This window comes from Coregonus lavaretus (genome assembly GCF_964263955.1).
Source record: "Coregonus lavaretus genome assembly, contig: HAP1_SCAFFOLD_2662, whole genome shotgun sequence".
NCBI classification, from domain to species: Eukaryota; Metazoa; Chordata; class Actinopteri; order Salmoniformes; family Salmonidae; genus Coregonus; species Coregonus lavaretus.
In genome coordinates, this window is record NW_028162370.1 from 5,001 (window position 1) to 21,998 (window position 16,998).

Consider the following 16,998-nt stretch of genomic DNA (forward strand, 5'->3'; position numbering starts at 1 on the left):
TACAGTTCTACTAATAATTCATACCACTGACAGCCTTTTATGAGCTGTTTTGACTGCAACTAAGCATATATCTAAGATGAATTAGATTTGCACACAGTCATACCCAGTTATAACCAGTCATACCCAGTTATAACCAGTTATAACCAGTTATAACCATAAGGTGCTCCATCTCTCCAGATGATTTGTCTGGCTGGTCCAAATCCCTGACCCGTATCATTTATTATTATTAGCGTGTATTGTTTTGTATCGTTAGATACTACTACACTGTTGGAGATAGGAACACAAGCATTTCTCTCCACCCGCAATAACATCTGCAAAATATGTGTACGCAACAAATAACATTTTATTTCATTTGATTTATTGGTGTGTATTCTCTGAAAAGTAGTTATTCTAAAACATTTTAAAAAGTGTTTGAATCCAGGTTTGTCTGGAGACGTGATACCACCCCCTGAGGATATGCATAGCTTGATATTACGTCTCCAGACAAACCTGGATTCAAACACTTTTTAAAATGTTTTAGAATAACTACTTTTCAGAGAATACACACCAATAAATCAAATAAAATAAAATGTTATTGGTTGCGTACACATATTTTCCAGATGTTATTGCGGGTGGAGAGAAATGCTTGTGTTGCAATGTCCAACAGTGTAGTAGTATCTAACGATACAAAACAATACACGCTAATAATAAAAAGAAAAGAAAAGAAAATGTAGAAATATGAGAATGAGCAATTTCAGAGAATACACTGAGTGGACAAATCATTAGGAACACCTGCTCTTTCCATGACATAGACTGACCAGGTGAAAGCTATGATCATTTATTGATGTCACCTGTTAAATCCACTTCAATCAGTGTAGATGAAGGGGAGGAGACAGGTTAAAGAAGGATTTGGTTGTATTTTTTATTTTATATTTTTTTCTCACCAATTGGTGAGAGCCATGCATCCTCCATTCTTGTCCCATCGCTGCAACTCCCCTATGGACTCGGGAGAGGTGAAGGTCGAGAGCCATGCATTGTCCGAAACACGACCCTGCCAAGCCGCACTGCTTCTTGACACACTGCTCACTTAACCTGGAAGCCAGCCGCACCAATGTGCCGGAGGAAACACCGTCCAGCTGGCGACCAAAGTCAGCTTGCAGGCACCCGGCCCGCCACAAGGAGTTGCTAGAATGCGATTGGACAAGGAAATCCTGGCCGGCCAAACCCTCTCCCTAACCCGGAGGACGCTGGGCCAATTGTGTGTCGTCTCCCGGTCACGGCCGGCTGTGACACAGCCTGGGATCGAACCCAGGTCTGTAGTGACGCCTCATGGGTCTCCCTGCGATGCAGTGCCTTAGACCGTTGCACCACTCGGGAGGCCCTAAAGAAGGATTTTTAAACCTTGAGACAATTGAGACATGGATTGTGTGTGTGTGTCATTCAGAGGGTGAATGGGCAAGACAAAATATTTAAGAGCCTTTGAACGGGGTATGGTGGTAGGTGCCAGGCGCACCGGTTTGTGTCAAGAACTGCAACGCTGCTGGGTTTTTCACGCTCAACAGTTTCCTGTGTGTATCAAGAATGGTCCACCACCCAAAGGACATCCAGCCAACTTGATACAACTGTGGGACGCATTGGAGTCAACATGGGCCAGCATCCCTGTGGAACGCTTTCGACACCTTGTAGAGTAAATGCCCCAATGAATTGAGGCTGTTCTGAGGGCAAACGGGGGTGCAACTCAATATTAGGAAGGTGTTCCTAATGTTTTGTACACTCAGTGTATATGATGGTGTGTATAGACAATATGGACAGTATATGAATAGAAAAGGTGTGTACAGCAGTAGTTATATAGGATGAACCATGACTAGAATACAGTATATACATGTGAAGTGGGTAAAACAGTATCTAAACTTTATTCAAGTGGCCAGTGTTCAATCACTATGTACATAGGGCAGCAGTCTCTAAGGTGCAGGGTTGAGTAACCGGGTGGTAGCCGGCTAGTAACAGTGACTAAAGTTCAGGGCAGGGTACTGGGCAGAGGCCAGCTAGTGGTGACTATTTAACTTTCCGATGGCCTGGAGAAAGAAGCTGTTTTTCAGTCTCTCGGTCCCAGCTTTGATGCACCTGTACTGTCTCCGCCTTCTAGATGGTAGCGGGGTGAACAGGCCTTGGCTCGGGTGGCTGAGGTCCTTGATGATCTTCTTGGCCTTCCTGTGCTGTAGGTGTCCTGGAGGGCGGGTAGTTTGCCCCTGGTGATGCGTTGGGCAGACCGCACCACCCTCTGGAGAGCCCTACGGTTGCGGACGGTGCAGTTTCCATACCAGGCGGTGATACAGCCCGACAGGATGCTCTCAATGGTACATCTGTAAAGGTTTATGAGGGTCTTAGGGGCCAAGACACATTTCTTCAGCCTCTTCACCACACTGTCTGTGTGGATGGACCATTTCAGGTTGTCAATGATGTGCACGGCGAGGAACTTGAAGCTTTCCACCGTCTCCACTGTGGCCCCGTCAATATGGATGGGGGCGTGCTCTCTCTGCTGTCTCCTGTTGTCCACGATCAACTCCTCCGCTTTGTTGACGTTGAGGGGAGAGGTTATTTTCCTGGCACCACTCCGCCAGGGCTCTCACCTCCTCCCTGTAGGCTGTCACGTCGTGGTTGGTAATCAGGCTTACCACTGTTGTGTCGTCTGCAAAATTTGATGATTTAGTTTGAGACGTGTGTGGCCACGTAGTCATGGGTGAACAGGGAGTACAGGAGGGGGTTGAGCACACACCCTTGTGGAGCCCCCGTTCTGAGGATCAGCATTGAGGTGTTGTTGCATGCCTTCACCACCTGGGGCCGGCTGGTCAGGAAGTCCAGGACCCAGTTGCACAGGGCAGGTTTCAGACCCAGGGCCCCGAGCTTAGTGATGAGCTTGGAGGGTACTATGGTGTTGAAGTCTGAGCTGTAGTCGATGAACAGCATTCTTACATAGGTATTCCTCTTGTCCAGATGGGATAGGGCAGTGTGCAGTGCGATGGCGATTGCATAATCTGTGGATCTGTTGGGGCGGTATGCAAATTGTAGTGGGTCTAGGGTGTCAGGTAAGGTAGAGGTGATATGATCCTTGACTAGCCTCTCAAAGCCCTTCATGATGACAGAGGTGAGTGCTACGGGGCGATAGTCATTTAGTTCAGTTACCTTCGCTTTCTTGGGTACAGGAACAATGGTGGACATCTTGAAGCAAGTGTGGACAGCAGACTGGGATAGGGAGAGATTGAATATGTCCGTAAACACTCCAGCCAGCTGGTCTGCACATGCTCCGAGGACTTGGCTAGAGATGCCGGCTGGGTTAACACGCTAACATTTCTTACTCATGTCGGCAATGGAGAATGAGAGCTCACCTCCAAAGCGTGCAAAGAAGATGTACAGTATAGCTTGTCCGGGAGCATGGCGTCGGTGTCCGCGACGTGGCTGGTTTTCCCGTCATAATCGGAGATTGTCTGGAGTCCCTGCCACATATGTCTCGTGTCTGAGCCGTTGAATTGCGACTCCACTTTGTCTCTGTACTGATGTTTTGCCTGATTGATTGCCTTACGGAGGGTAAAGCAGGGCCGTTTTTTACTAGTCCATGTTCCCAGTCACCTTGCCGTGGTTAAATGCGCTGGTTCGCACATTCAGTTTTGCGCGAATGCTGCCATCTATCCACGGTTTTTGTTTTGCATAAGTCCTATTCATCACAGTGGGAACAACATCCTCTATGCACTTCCTGATGAACTCAATCACTGTGTTACAGTTTTTATTGCTATCTATCTGTTCTGTTAGACCTTCTATTTCCTTTTTTAATATGAACTCTTTTTACCTAAATTGTTTTGGTTTTTAAGATGAGTATTGAATTGCATGGCCTCTAAAGGCACATTTAAAAGTGTCCCATACAATAAGGGGATCTACTGTTATGTAGGGAAAAGTCAGTTATGAATTATTCTGTCTTGGTTAAATACAATTTGTCATCCAGTAGGCTTTGATTACATTTCCAATATCCTCGCCCTTGCGGAAATTCTGTAAGAGTAATGTGTATACCAATTATTTGATGGTCTGACCGCATTCTGTCCCCTATCAATATTCTTTTTACTTTTGGTGCCAGCTAAAATGACATAAGAAAGTAGACAAGACGACTAGCTTGATTGAGCCTCCGCCATGTATATCTCACTAAGTCAGGATATTTAAGCCTCCATATACAGTGATATACAATTCTAACATTAACCCTGTAGTGGAGGGCTAAAGGACTGTGTTATTCTGAGGTTGCTGGTTTGGTTTGGGTGTGTTCGCCTCCAGGCGTCAGTCAGATGATGGCAAGACACAGTTACCGGTGGTTACTTGTAGTTTACTTGGAGGAATAACAGTATATACAGTGCATTCAGATAGTATTCAGACACCTTCCTCTTTTCCACATTTTGTTACGTTACAGCCTTATTCTAAAATGGATTTTGTCATCAATGTATTAAAAATAAAAAACAGAAATACCTTATTACAGCTTATTTACATAAGTATTCAGACCCTTTGCTAATTGAGCTCAGGTGCATCCTGTTATCATTGATCATCCTTGAGATGTTTCTACAACTCGATTGGAGTTCACCTGTGGTAAATTCAATTGATTGGACATGATTTGGAAAGGCACACACCTGTCTATATAAGGTCCCTGAGTTGACAGTGCATGTCAGAGCAAAAACCAAGCCATGAGGTCGAAGGAATTGTCCGTAGAGCTCCAAGACAGGATTGTGTCGAGGCACAGATCTGGGGAAGGGTACCACAAAATGTCTGCAGCATTGAAGGTCCCCAAGACCAAAGTGGCCTCCATCATTCTTAAATGGAAGAAGTTTGGAACCACCAAGACTCTTCCTAGAGCTGGTCGGCCGGCCAAACTGAGCAATTGGGGGAGAAGGGCCTTGGTCAGGGAGGTGACCAAGAACCCGATGGTCACTCTGACAGAGCTCCAGAGTTCCTCTGTGGAGATGGGAAAACCTTCCAGAAGAACAACCATCTCTGCAGCACTCCACCAATCAGGCCTTTATGGTAGAGTGGCCAGACGGAAGCCACTCCTCAGTAAAAGGCACATGACAGCCCACTTGGAGTTTGCCAAAAGGCACCTAAATGATTCTCTGGTCTGATGAAACCAAGATTGAACTCTTTGGCCTGAATACCAAGCGTCACGTCTGGAGGAAACCTGGTACCATCCCTACGGTGAAGCATGGTGGTGACAGCATCATGCTGTGGGGATGTTTTTCAGCGTCAGGGACTGGGAGACTAGTCAGGATCGAGGGAAAGATGAACGGAGCAAAGTACAGAGAGATCCTTGATGAAAACCTGCTCCAGAGCGCTCAGGACCTCAGACTGGGGCGAAGGTTTACCTTCCAACAGGACAACGACCCTAAGCACACAGCCAAGACAACGCAAGAGTGGCTTAGGGACAAGTCTCTGAATATCCTTGAGTGGCACAGCCAAAGCACGGATTTGAACCCGATCGAACATCTCTGGAGAGACCTGAAAATAGCTGTGCAGCAACGCTCCCCATCCAACCTGACAGAGCTTGAGAGGATCTACAGAGAAGAATGGGAGAAACTCCCCAAATACAGGTGTGCCAAGCTTGTAGCGTTATACCCAAGAAGACTCGAGGCTGTAATCGCTGCCAAAGGTGCTTCAACAAAGTACTGAGTAAAGGGTCTGAATATTTTTGAAAAAACTGTTTTCTTTGTCATTATGGGGTATTGTGTGTAGAACAAAACTATTTTATCCATTTTAGAATAAGGTTATAACGTAACAAAATGTGGAAAAAGTCAAGGGATCTGAATACTTTCTGAATGCACTTTATCTATAATATTAGTAAATTCCTTAAGTGCATGAGGGTGATAGTTTGTAGTGTGATTTCCTTTACGGTCCATTGAGGTACTTAAAACCATATTATATAATCTCTCACCATAATAATTGGCTGCTCCAAGACGTCTCCGACAGAGCAGACGAATACGGAGTGGGCTTCTAGTCCGACTCAGGAGACGTGCATACCATCCACTGCATACCATCCACTGCATACCATCCACTGCATACCATCCACTGCATACCATCCACTGCATACCATCCACTGCATACCATCCACTGCATACCATCCACCGCTTCTGGGTATTTTACTCACTAATGTTCAGTCCATGGACAATAAAGTAGACGAGCTCAGGGCAAGGATTATTATTATATTATATTATATTATATATTATATTATAAGGATCTCTTTCCAGAGAGACATCAGGGACCGTAACATACTGTGTTTCACGGAATCATGTCTCTCTCCGGATACACTGTCCCCGTCCATACAGTCAGCTGGGTTCTCAGTACATCGCGCGGACAAGAAATAAATAACTCTCCGGGAAGAAGAAAGGCGGTGGTGTATGTTTCATGATTAACTACTCATGGTGTGATTGTGGTAACGTACAGCAACTCAAGTCCTTTTGTTCTCACGATCTGGAATACCTCACTATCAAACGCCAACTGCATTACCTCCCAAGAGAATTCTCTTCTGTCATCGTCACGGCCGTGTATATTTCTCCTCTACACCAATCTGTGTATCTGAGTTCTGTGTTGCAGTTCTATCAAGTATTTATACCAGTGGCAGACTATCTTTACCATTGGCAGATTTTTATATGCACATAAGGTAATTTTGGTTTTGTACACAGTCATACGATACGTGGTATGGGAAAGTCCAATCTCGGGTGAGTCCATGGGGAGCGATATCTCTACAGATAATCAGTCTATCTGGTCTAAATCACTGATACATGTTCCCCTCCACCCTCTGATGATATGGATAACTTGTTATTACATCTCCAGAGAAACCTAGGTTCAAATAAAGCTCCTATTTATCAAATTACTAAAGGCGAGAATTAGGTGTTTTTGGTTGGGGTCAAAATGACCCCAAATTACTTACATTTGTAAAAAGTTCATATTGAAATACAAAGTCTAAATAATGATTTATTTGAAGAATTGAATAAACTACCTTTAGCCTATGATAAAACAAATGCCTCTGGGGTCAAAATGACCCCGGTTGGTAGCTTGAGGGGTTTTGTATCCCTGGGCTACTCAGGCTACCATTATGTCAGATCGTGAAATGCACGTTTAAATACATTTTTACCTGGCCAAATTATTAGATGACCTGCAAAAAAATACTCTTTTTTTTTTTACGCACTGAAAAAATCATCGTGGACCAGATTGACGAGCTCTCCCCACTATGTATTTTTTCTGCAATGAGGATTCACCCTCTTAGGAGAATCATTTGTAACGTATCTGCAGAAACACGTTGTTTTGAGCAACAACAAAAAAAACAGTATAGCAATCTGCCAATCAGGGAGCCAAATGAACGGCTCTTTCACCGATGTGATTCGGTTCCCGACGTTCACCAAAAAGATCAGTTCAAAAAGAGCCGTTCATTCGCGAACGACCCATCACAAATGACAAATAAACTTTGATTTGATTTGCCTGCTCTTTGTGACTGCTGATGTAAAAAAAGGGCTCTCTAAAATACATTTGATTGATTGATTTGATTGAAAATACATTTGATTGAAAATACATTTGATTGAAAATACATTTGATTGAAAATACATTTGATTGATTGATGATTTGATTCTAGGTGGACGACGGAGGAGGAGGAGGAGGCGGTTACATCAAGGACCCTTGCCCCAGCCAGGAGGGCCCCGGGGCGGTCAGCGAGCTGGAGTACTCCGCCTTCTGCTCCCAGGAATGCATCTTCTCCAAGCTCCGCGAAAACCAGGACTTGAATGTGTACTCCGCCAAAACGTTGCTCTCCATGTGCTCTCCAGGGGACCTTGTGGAGCTAGTATCCACCTCCCAGGCACCTCACTGGGCTGTGTACGAGCTCAACGACCAGGTGATACACCTGCATGAGGGGGAGATACGGAAGGACAGCCTGACTGAGATAGGACAGGGCCGGCACGGACGGATAGTGAACAGCCGCTACCGCTTCCGACCGCTGCCCTCCGACCTGGTTGTGCAGAACGCCGCCGAGCACCTCGGCCTGAACAGCGGGGAGATCTGCTGGACCAACTCAGAGAGCTTCGCCGCTTGGTGCCGCTTCGGGAAGCGGGAGTTTAAGAAGGGAGGCGAGGCACACTCGGCGCAGCAGCAGTACTTTCTCAAAGTGCACTTTGGCGCCGGAACTCGGAGTGGACACGCACACACGCTGGTGTTCCGTAGCCTCGAAGACATGATCTGGGAGCGCAGGCGCGTGGACGCCAGCGGGATTCTGAAGGAGTTGTCTTTAGGGGTCAATGGTGGGAAGGAGTGATTGATTTTGGAATTCTAATTGAAATGATAGCCTGTTCCTCTCTCTTCTCCTCATACACACACACACACACACACACACACACACACACACACAGCAAGAGAGAGAGAAAGAGAGGAAGGATTGTTGTGTATGGCTGTCTGCATGCCGCGGGCAGACTGAGGACGGCTGCTCTGTAACTCTGTTAACACTGAGACAGATGTTGTGATCATCCTGCCTATGAGAAGAAGAGGAAATAATACTAAACCATTTTGTGGTCATGTAGACATTGACGACTGCTCTTGCTTGTTAGAGAGCAGTTTCTCTCCACCTCTGACAAGTCACCCTGTACCTTTAAATGCCACATAGCACACGACTCCACTCGCTTGTTTTTTTATTAAGGGTAACGGAATTGTCTGCTCTCTCTCTCTCTCTCTCTCTCTCTCTCTCTCTGCATGCTGCTGCTGCGGCAGACTACGGCAAGAGAGAGAGAAAGAAAGAGGGACAGAGAAGGAGAGATGTTTGTTGGATTGCTCCGGTTCAATTTTTTTACTCCTAGCTTTAACATTACCTAAGAAAACCTGGGACTGAACGAACACACGGATACACCTATTCATGTTGTAGCCTACCAGACAGACAGACAGACGGACTGACAGACAGACAGACAGACAGACAGACAGACAGACAGACAGACAGACAGACAGACAGACAGACAGACAGACAGACAGACAGACAGACAGACAGACAGACAGACAGACAACCAGACAGACGGAGAGACAGACAGACAACCAGATGGATAGACAGATGGACAGACAGACGGAGAGACAGATGGAGAGACAGACAGCCGTTGGCATTTGGCAGGCTGGTTGAAGCCATCTCTTACTGTCTCCAAATGTTGATGTTATTTTTTTCCACCCTGGTGTTTGGTAGGAAAGCTATATTCATACATTGATTTGTTTGGATTTGAGTCCCATAATATTTTTGTATTTGAGTTTGTGACTTCTTTCTCCCTGGTTGATTTTCTGTTCTAATAAACAGGAGGTTGCAATATGAAAAACGGTTCTGGTCTGAAAGATATTGCTCACACACACACACACACACACACACACACACACACACACACACACACACACACACCAGGAGACGTGTAGCCTATAGTGTGTGACTCCGCCTCACCCAGGAAGCCCACTCCCATCTCTGCTATGCGTTATTCGGTAGGCTAATGGTTATCCCCGGTAGTAACGTATAGCAACCAGTAGGGACTGTGGACAGGAGATGCCCTAGAACAGCAGCCTGTACGGGGGAGGTGTGCAGCAGATGCCCTAGAACAGCAGCCTGTAAGGGGGAGGTGTGCAGCAGATGCCCTAGAACAGTAGCCTGTACGGGGGAGGTGTGCAGCAGATGCCCTAGAACAGTAGCCTGTAAGGGGGAGGTGTGCAGCAGATGCCCTAGAACAGTAGCCTGTACGGGGGAGGTGTGCAGCAGATGCCCTAGAACAGCAGCCTGTACGGGGGAGGTGTGCAGCAGATGCCCTAGAACAGTAGCCTGTACGGGGGAGGTGTGCAGCAGATGCCCTAGAACAGCAGCCTGTAAGGGGGAGGTGTGCAGCAGATGCCCTAGAACAGTAGCCTGTAAGGGGGAGGTGTGCAGCAGATGCCCTAGAACAGTAGCCTGTACGGGGGAGGTGTGCAGCAGATGCCCTAGAACAGCAGCCTGTACGGGGGAGGTGTGCAGCAGATGCCCTAGAACAGCAGCCTGTACGGGGGAGGTGTGCAGCAGATGCCCTAGAACAGCAGCCTGTACGGGGGAGGTGTGCAGCAGATGCTTTAGAACAGTAGCCTGTACGGGGGAGGTGTGCAGCAGATGCTTTGGAACAGTAGCCTGTACGGGGGAGGTGTGCAGCAGATGCCCTAGAACAGCAGCCTGTACGGGGGAGGTGTGCAGCAGATGCCCTAGAACAGCAACCTGAAAGGGGGAGGTGTGCAGCAGATGAACCTAGAACAGCAGCCTGTACGGGGGAGGTGTGCAGCAGATGCCCTAGAACAGTAGCCTATACGGGGAAGGTGTGCAGCAGATGCTTTAGAACAGTAGCCTGTAAGGGGGAGGTGTGCAGCAGATGCCCTAGAACAGTAGCCTGTACGGGGGAGGTGTGCAGCAGATGCCCTAGAACAGCAGCCTGTAAGGGGGAGGTGTGCAGCAGATGCCCTAGAACAGCAGCCTGTACGGGGGAGGTGTGCAGCAGATGCCCTAGAACAGCAGCCTGTACGGGGGAGGTGTGCAGCACATGCCCTAGAACAGTAGCCTGTACGGGGGAGGTGTGCAGCAGATGCCCTAGAACAGCAGCCTGTAAGGGGGAGGTGTGCAGCAGATGCCCTAGAACAGCAGACTGTACGGGGGAGGTGTGCAGCAGATGCCCTAGAACAGCAGCCTGTACGGGGGAGGTGTGCAGCAGATGCCCTAGAACAGCAGCCTGTACAGGGGAGGTGTGCAGCAGACACTGTAGCCTGATGATTCCTTGACAGGCAGAGACGTGGAACGTATTTTACAGGGGTGTAGGAAAAAATAAACTTTTAAGCCTAATTTCTATATTTATCTGCTTAAAATTTTCTAAATTTGATAGGCTATTTTTGTCAACTTGTCTAGTCAAATAGGCCTAGGCTTGCAACTTCTCTACACTCACAACTTGTTGCCCTGGAAGACAAATAAATGATCCTACATAATAAATCAATCGGTACTCACAAGAATACATTTCTTAAACGATAGAATCTCAGTGGTGATTTTAGCATTGTAAATCTTGGTGGAGCAAACTCCTTTTTTAATATTTTTTTATGCATGCCGGCAAAGCCACAACACAACACTAAACAATTCATTAATTGCACTATAACGGTGACAAACGGTGCCCACACACTGTTAGGGCCTCCATAAAGCAGAGTCCCAACAGCAGAGTCCCAACAGCAGAGTCCCAACACCTTACCACTGCTCCACCTGGCTATCAGCGGAGCCTTGTCTGGCAGCGGAACAGTTCATTCAGCCTCATTTACTGCCTTTTAAAAAAACATAGCTGATATGGCTGACTTGCTTACAGTTTTTCTCAATTGCTAAAACACTAAAACCCCATTGGCTGAACAAAGTTCTCAGTTGCCTGGACTCATTTAGCTAATGATGCAGTCTGTTGCCAATACCTTAAACCATTTCACATGGTAAAACACAATATGCAGATCTCACTTAGACTTTTCAGCAAAACTCTAAACACATTCTCATTCTCAAAACACATTCTGCACTCTAATGCACATTGTCATCCATACTGGTAAACACAAGTGGCAACAATCAAATACAAATAGAGAACACATGTCATTGATTGAACACAACCACTCAAAATGGGTTTAACCTGTTTCAAATGATGCGACACAACCAATATAAGCCAGTTCAGAGAGCAAACAGGTTGTTGAAGGTGGGAAGGAGAAAGTCTGAGAATGGATAGAAGAAACAATGTGAGACGACGAGGACGAGGACGATGGTGGGCGACGAGGAGGAAGAGGAGGAGGAGGGTAAGAAAGAGGAAGAGGATGACGAAGAGGAAGAGGAAGACAAAGAGTGGAAATATCTGATGAAATTCGACCAATAGTCATAGACCATGTTCTTGTCCATGGACTGACAATGAGGGAAGCAGGACTTAGAGTGCAACCCAATTTGAGCAGATGTTCTGTGTCCACCATAGTAAGACATTCAGAGAAGAGAACAGGTACAGTGTACTACTGTATTTTTGTAATTGCAAATTTACTGTACTACACTATATGCAGCTGTTTCAATAGACGTTTGTAAAGTTAATCACTGTATGTATTGTACTGCATGAATATGTTTTGTAACTGCACAACTACTTTTTGTAGAATTGCAAGGCTGCCACATGCAGGTGGAAGGACAGCTATATTCACTGGGGAGCAAGAGGCCGTTATAGTTGGCATGGTCCTTCAAGATAATGCAATATGAATCAGAAAAATCCAGGAACGAGTGATACAAGACAACACACACTTCCAGGGAATCGAACAGTGTGAGCATTTCCACAATTGACCGTGTCCCCGTCGTAACAGGATGCGAATGAAACAAGTATTCAGAGTACCTTTTGAACGCAACTCACCAAGGGTGAAAGAACTGCGAGCTCAGTATGTGCAAGTAAGTGTACATTCAGAAACATCAATGGGCAGTTTATGAACTTGTGCCTCCCTCCATACTCGCCTTTCCTGAATCCGATTGAGGAGTTTTTCTCCTCTTGGAGATGGAAAGTGTATAATAGATAACCCTACACCAGAGTAAATCTGCTGCAAGCCATGGATTTAGCCTGTGGTGATACAGGTGAGGAACCATGTCAGGGCTGGATACGGCACACAAGAGGCTTCTTCCCCCGTTGCCTCAGGAGGGACAATATTGCTTGTGATGTCGACGAAGTGCTCTGGCCTGACCCAGCCCAAAGACAAGAAGAAGCACATTGATCACATGTTTACTCCTTTGATTTTTGTCCCTTGTACAGTTTTTCTCAATTGCTAAAACACAATTTCTGAAACCTTGCTCCATTTCCTGAAAACCTTAAACACAAAACCTCATCTTCAAGCACTATTTACAAAACCTCTGACTCCTCTCGAAAAAATGAAACATTCGCCTCAAAACAGTTTGACCTGTGTTCAAAATCAAACACTGCTCTCAAATCATAAACAAAGTGATCAAAATGATAAACACTCTCAAGCAGTCAGTAAACAATACACCGAAAAATAGAAAACACATTGTTCAAAACATTCAGTTCTCAGGGAGAAGTACATTTTTAATCTCAAAACAAATTTCATATTTTTCCGTCGTTGTCTTTTGATAGTAGCTCAAAATTGATCAGAAATTACTACTCTGCTTTGCTCTTTGCAATTTAGTTTTTTGTTCTTCCTCCTCCTTGTACCCCTATTTTTACAGTACTGTACCCTGCATCTCACAAACTAGTCCTTTGTCTCTGTGATACTGTGATTCTTGTTCTTTGTTGATATGAACCTGCAACCAGTCAAAATCTATTGAGCAGTCAGTACAGTTAACAAATGGAAAGCCCAAGGGGACGACGAGCGGATAAGAGGCAATCCGTAATTTAGATTAAGACATTAATGAGCGAGCTAAGACGGACGTCGGCAATATAACTATTTGTTCAGCACGTTTGAAATGTACAGCGACAGAATTCAGAACATGGGCCATTGTTACAGTGTTCTCTCTGTACACCAAGTCAGAACCCTAGGATAAATAAAGGGGGCATATTAGCAGACAATGAAATCAAGTCAGAACAGTAGGCTAAGTTATGAGGGGGAAAGGGACCAAATTATTAGGGTGAGGCACATGGGCTACTAACAGCTTACTACACAACATACACTTAGTATTACTTTCTTAGCTACAGTATACATATAATTATCTGGATTTATGGTGCTTTCAAGACAACTGGGAACTCGGAAAAACACAAGGTCTAATCAGGATGACGTCAGTGATCATCAGGTCAGTATACATATCTCCCTGGCATATTACATCATTATGCAGTAGCATAAAATACATTTTTGGACTCAACTTGTTATGGTGTGCTCACTTGAACAGGAATGTGGCGCAGCGGTCCTTCTGGGCAAATGTTGTCATCAAAGTCTGGCATTCTCTGTATTTATGGTGCTTTCAAGAAAACTGGGAACTCTGAAGAAACAAGGTCGAATCGTGACGTCGGTGATCTTCAGGTCGGAGCTCTAGAAAGAGGCCAGAATTCCCGACTTGGAATTCTGAGTTAGATGACCGTTCAAAATGTATTTTCCCAATCGGAGCTTGTTTTCCTTCGAGTTCCCAGTTGTCTTGAACTCACTGAAGTCTGAGATTTCCCAGCTCCGAGTCTCCAGTTGTTTTGAACGCGGCAGAAGTCATACTGTATTGACAGCATGGCCAATGTATTCAACCTTTTCTGGCCCATGGTGTTACATGTGAATGTTTATCCTTTTAAGCTTGGAAAAGAGACCCTTAAACCGAGACTTGGACCACAGACACACAGACACACTCCACTGAAGAGCAGGCTAGTGATTGCTTTGCAACGCTTGCAGTTAGCCACTGATTCCTTCCAAACCACTCATTGTTGAATTTGAGATTTCCAAATTGTTGTGTAATGTTTCTGTCCAATGTCCGATGAGCACCGATACGTTTTATCTATAATTTATCTTCATATGACAAGGATTGAAAAGGATTTGCCAGTAGATTGTCAACGTGATTTATGATGATGACTGCTAGCTTGCTAGCTAAGATTTTGAAGGTATGATGTTGACATGATCAGTCCAATCAAAGCTACGGTAGATATAATGTGATTTGACATCATTTTATCTGTGGCCAATGACCTTGAGTCTTCTTGGATGGGCACTTCTAATGTAAATCTATGGCAGCACCGAAGGGGCTTGAATTTTGTTGCTCTCCCTGTAGATTTTGCGGTGACGTAGTGTCCCCACGAGTGACAGAACACTGAGCCAATCACGGCGCAACTAGAGAACATTACCAACCCCTACGCTCCGTATGTTCCGCTGGCTGCCCCACCACCACCACAGAAAGCACTGAGCTAGGCTGAAACACCTGCATTTGGAGCTAAACAGGTGGGTCTCAAAACAGGTGGGGCTCTGCCTCACCTGCCTTGAATGACAGGTCGTCACTGATCAATCATCTAGCTGAAATCTGCAACGCTTTCTCTTTCAATGTTGCTACTCTCGATTGGACCAGGAGAAAACGCAATAGCTTTAAACAGGGTAGCCTAAATATTATTCCCTTACAAACATTTTCAGATTGAAAGCAGTGAAAATAAAATCCATGTTTCTGATAAGAATTACATTCGTCATTGATGACTTTACATAGTTGAAATACTGACAGCTGTTATGTAAAAGGGTAAATCACTGAATAAGACACCCATATTCGATACTGAAAAATATAAATCTTACCATATTGCCCCACTCCTTTTCCAGAAAAATAACATTTGGTGTATCATTGTACTGCAAGAAATACTTTATTCTGCAGGAGTTCATTTCATTTTAGGCTAAATGTGAGATGTTATTGTCCGTGTCTAGATTTCAGTTAATTGTCACGGTGCTGAAGGTGGGTGTGGTGCAGGAATCAAGCGCAGGACGCAGAAACTAAGTCCAAAAGATTTTAGTGAAATATTCACGTAGTACACGAGCCCAACAAGCCCGGAGGCGAAATAAAGGCGCACACAGGCGTCAAACAAAAGGCGCAATAACATGTGCGAAAACCTCTCCAAAACAACGGAGGGAAACACGTAGCACAGAACACCAAACAGAAGAGCAATCACACACAACACCTGACACACACAACGAGAACTAAATAGGACACTAATGAGGACTAACTAGACACAGGTGTACAACATCAAGACAAAACCAAACGAACATGAAACATACAACGGTGGCAGCTAGTACTCCGGGGACGACGACCGCCGAAACCTGCCCGAGCAAGGAGGAGGAGCAGCCTCGGCCGAAACCGTGACATTAATATTCCATTTAACCCATCTGATGTTCAAAGGTATCATTTTAGCGCTCTCATTTTAGCTCTTTTTTGATTTCGGCTCAAATTTTTTGGCAAAGTAAACATGTTATAATGCGATATACACTGCTCAAAAAAATTAAGGGAACACTTAAACAACACAATGTAACTCCAAGTCAATCACACTTCTGTGAAATCAAACTGTCCACTTAGGAAGCAACACTGATTGACAATACATTTCACATGCTGTTGTGCAAATGGAATAGACAACAGGTGGAAATTATAGGCAAATAGCAAGACACCCCCAATTAAGAAGTGGTTCTGCAGGTGGTGACCACAGACCACTTCTCAGTTCCTATGCTTCCTGGCTGATGTTTTGGTCACTTTTGAATGCTGGCGGTGCATTCACTCTAGTGGTAGCATGAGACGGAGTCTACAACCCACACAAGTGGCTCAGGTAGTGCAGCTCATCCAGGATGGCACATCAATGCGAGCTGTGGCAAGAAGGTTTGCTGTGTCTGTCAGCGTAGTGTCCAGAGCATGGAGGCGCTACCAGGAGACAGGCCAGTACATCAGGAGACGTGGAGGAGGCCGTAGGAGGGCAACAACCCAGCAGCAGGACCGCTACCTCCGCCTTTGTGCAAGGAGGAGCAGGAGGAGCACTGCCAGAGCCCTGCAAAATGACCTCCAGCAGGCCACAAATGTGCATGTGTCTGCTCAAACGGTCAGAAACAGACTCCATAGATAGTTTACATAGCACAATAAAATACTAGCCATACAGACATTAATGGCAATGTAGTGCAATAACATGGAATAGTTGTACGGTGGTGCAGTAGAGGCAACAGTGGTGTGGCCGTGGAGATGTGCAGAGTCATCTTGTGACATCAACACGGAGAGAATAGATACTTTATTGTCCATTGGTTAGAACGGAAATGTGTCTTATGCTTCTCCCAACACCCTGCAGTGCAGCACCCCTGGCTGGAGAGCAATTGTGAGGGGGGGGGGGGGGGGGGGGTTAAGTGCCTTGCTCAAGGGCACAACGGCAGGAGATGGTAAATGGGAGCCTTCCAGCTCCCATTTCTGTGTCATCCTGTTTTGTGTCATCCTGGGCTTGAACCATTGTAGTCATGGCACCACACTGATTCATTGGTCCTGTAGTAACCTACTCATAAAGCAGTGTTTCCTGATCC

The 16,998-nt window shown here is 45.6% G+C and overlaps 1 protein-coding gene across 1 annotated transcript in view; it reads left to right on the forward strand.

The window, feature by feature from the left end:
* The window catches only part of LOC311119322 (protein LRATD1-like), a gene marked incomplete at its 3' end in the record, with an annotated part of 9,485 nt that extends 1,180 nt beyond the window's left edge, over positions 1 to 8,305 (forward strand). The window contains exon 2 of the mRNA XM_084194042.1: positions 7,631 to 8,305. Within this exon, the coding sequence (XP_084050168.1) occupies positions 7,631 to 8,305 (675 nt within the window). The remainder of the gene's footprint in view (positions 1 to 7,630) is intronic.
* Between the last annotated feature and the right edge of the window lie 8,693 nt (positions 8,306 to 16,998).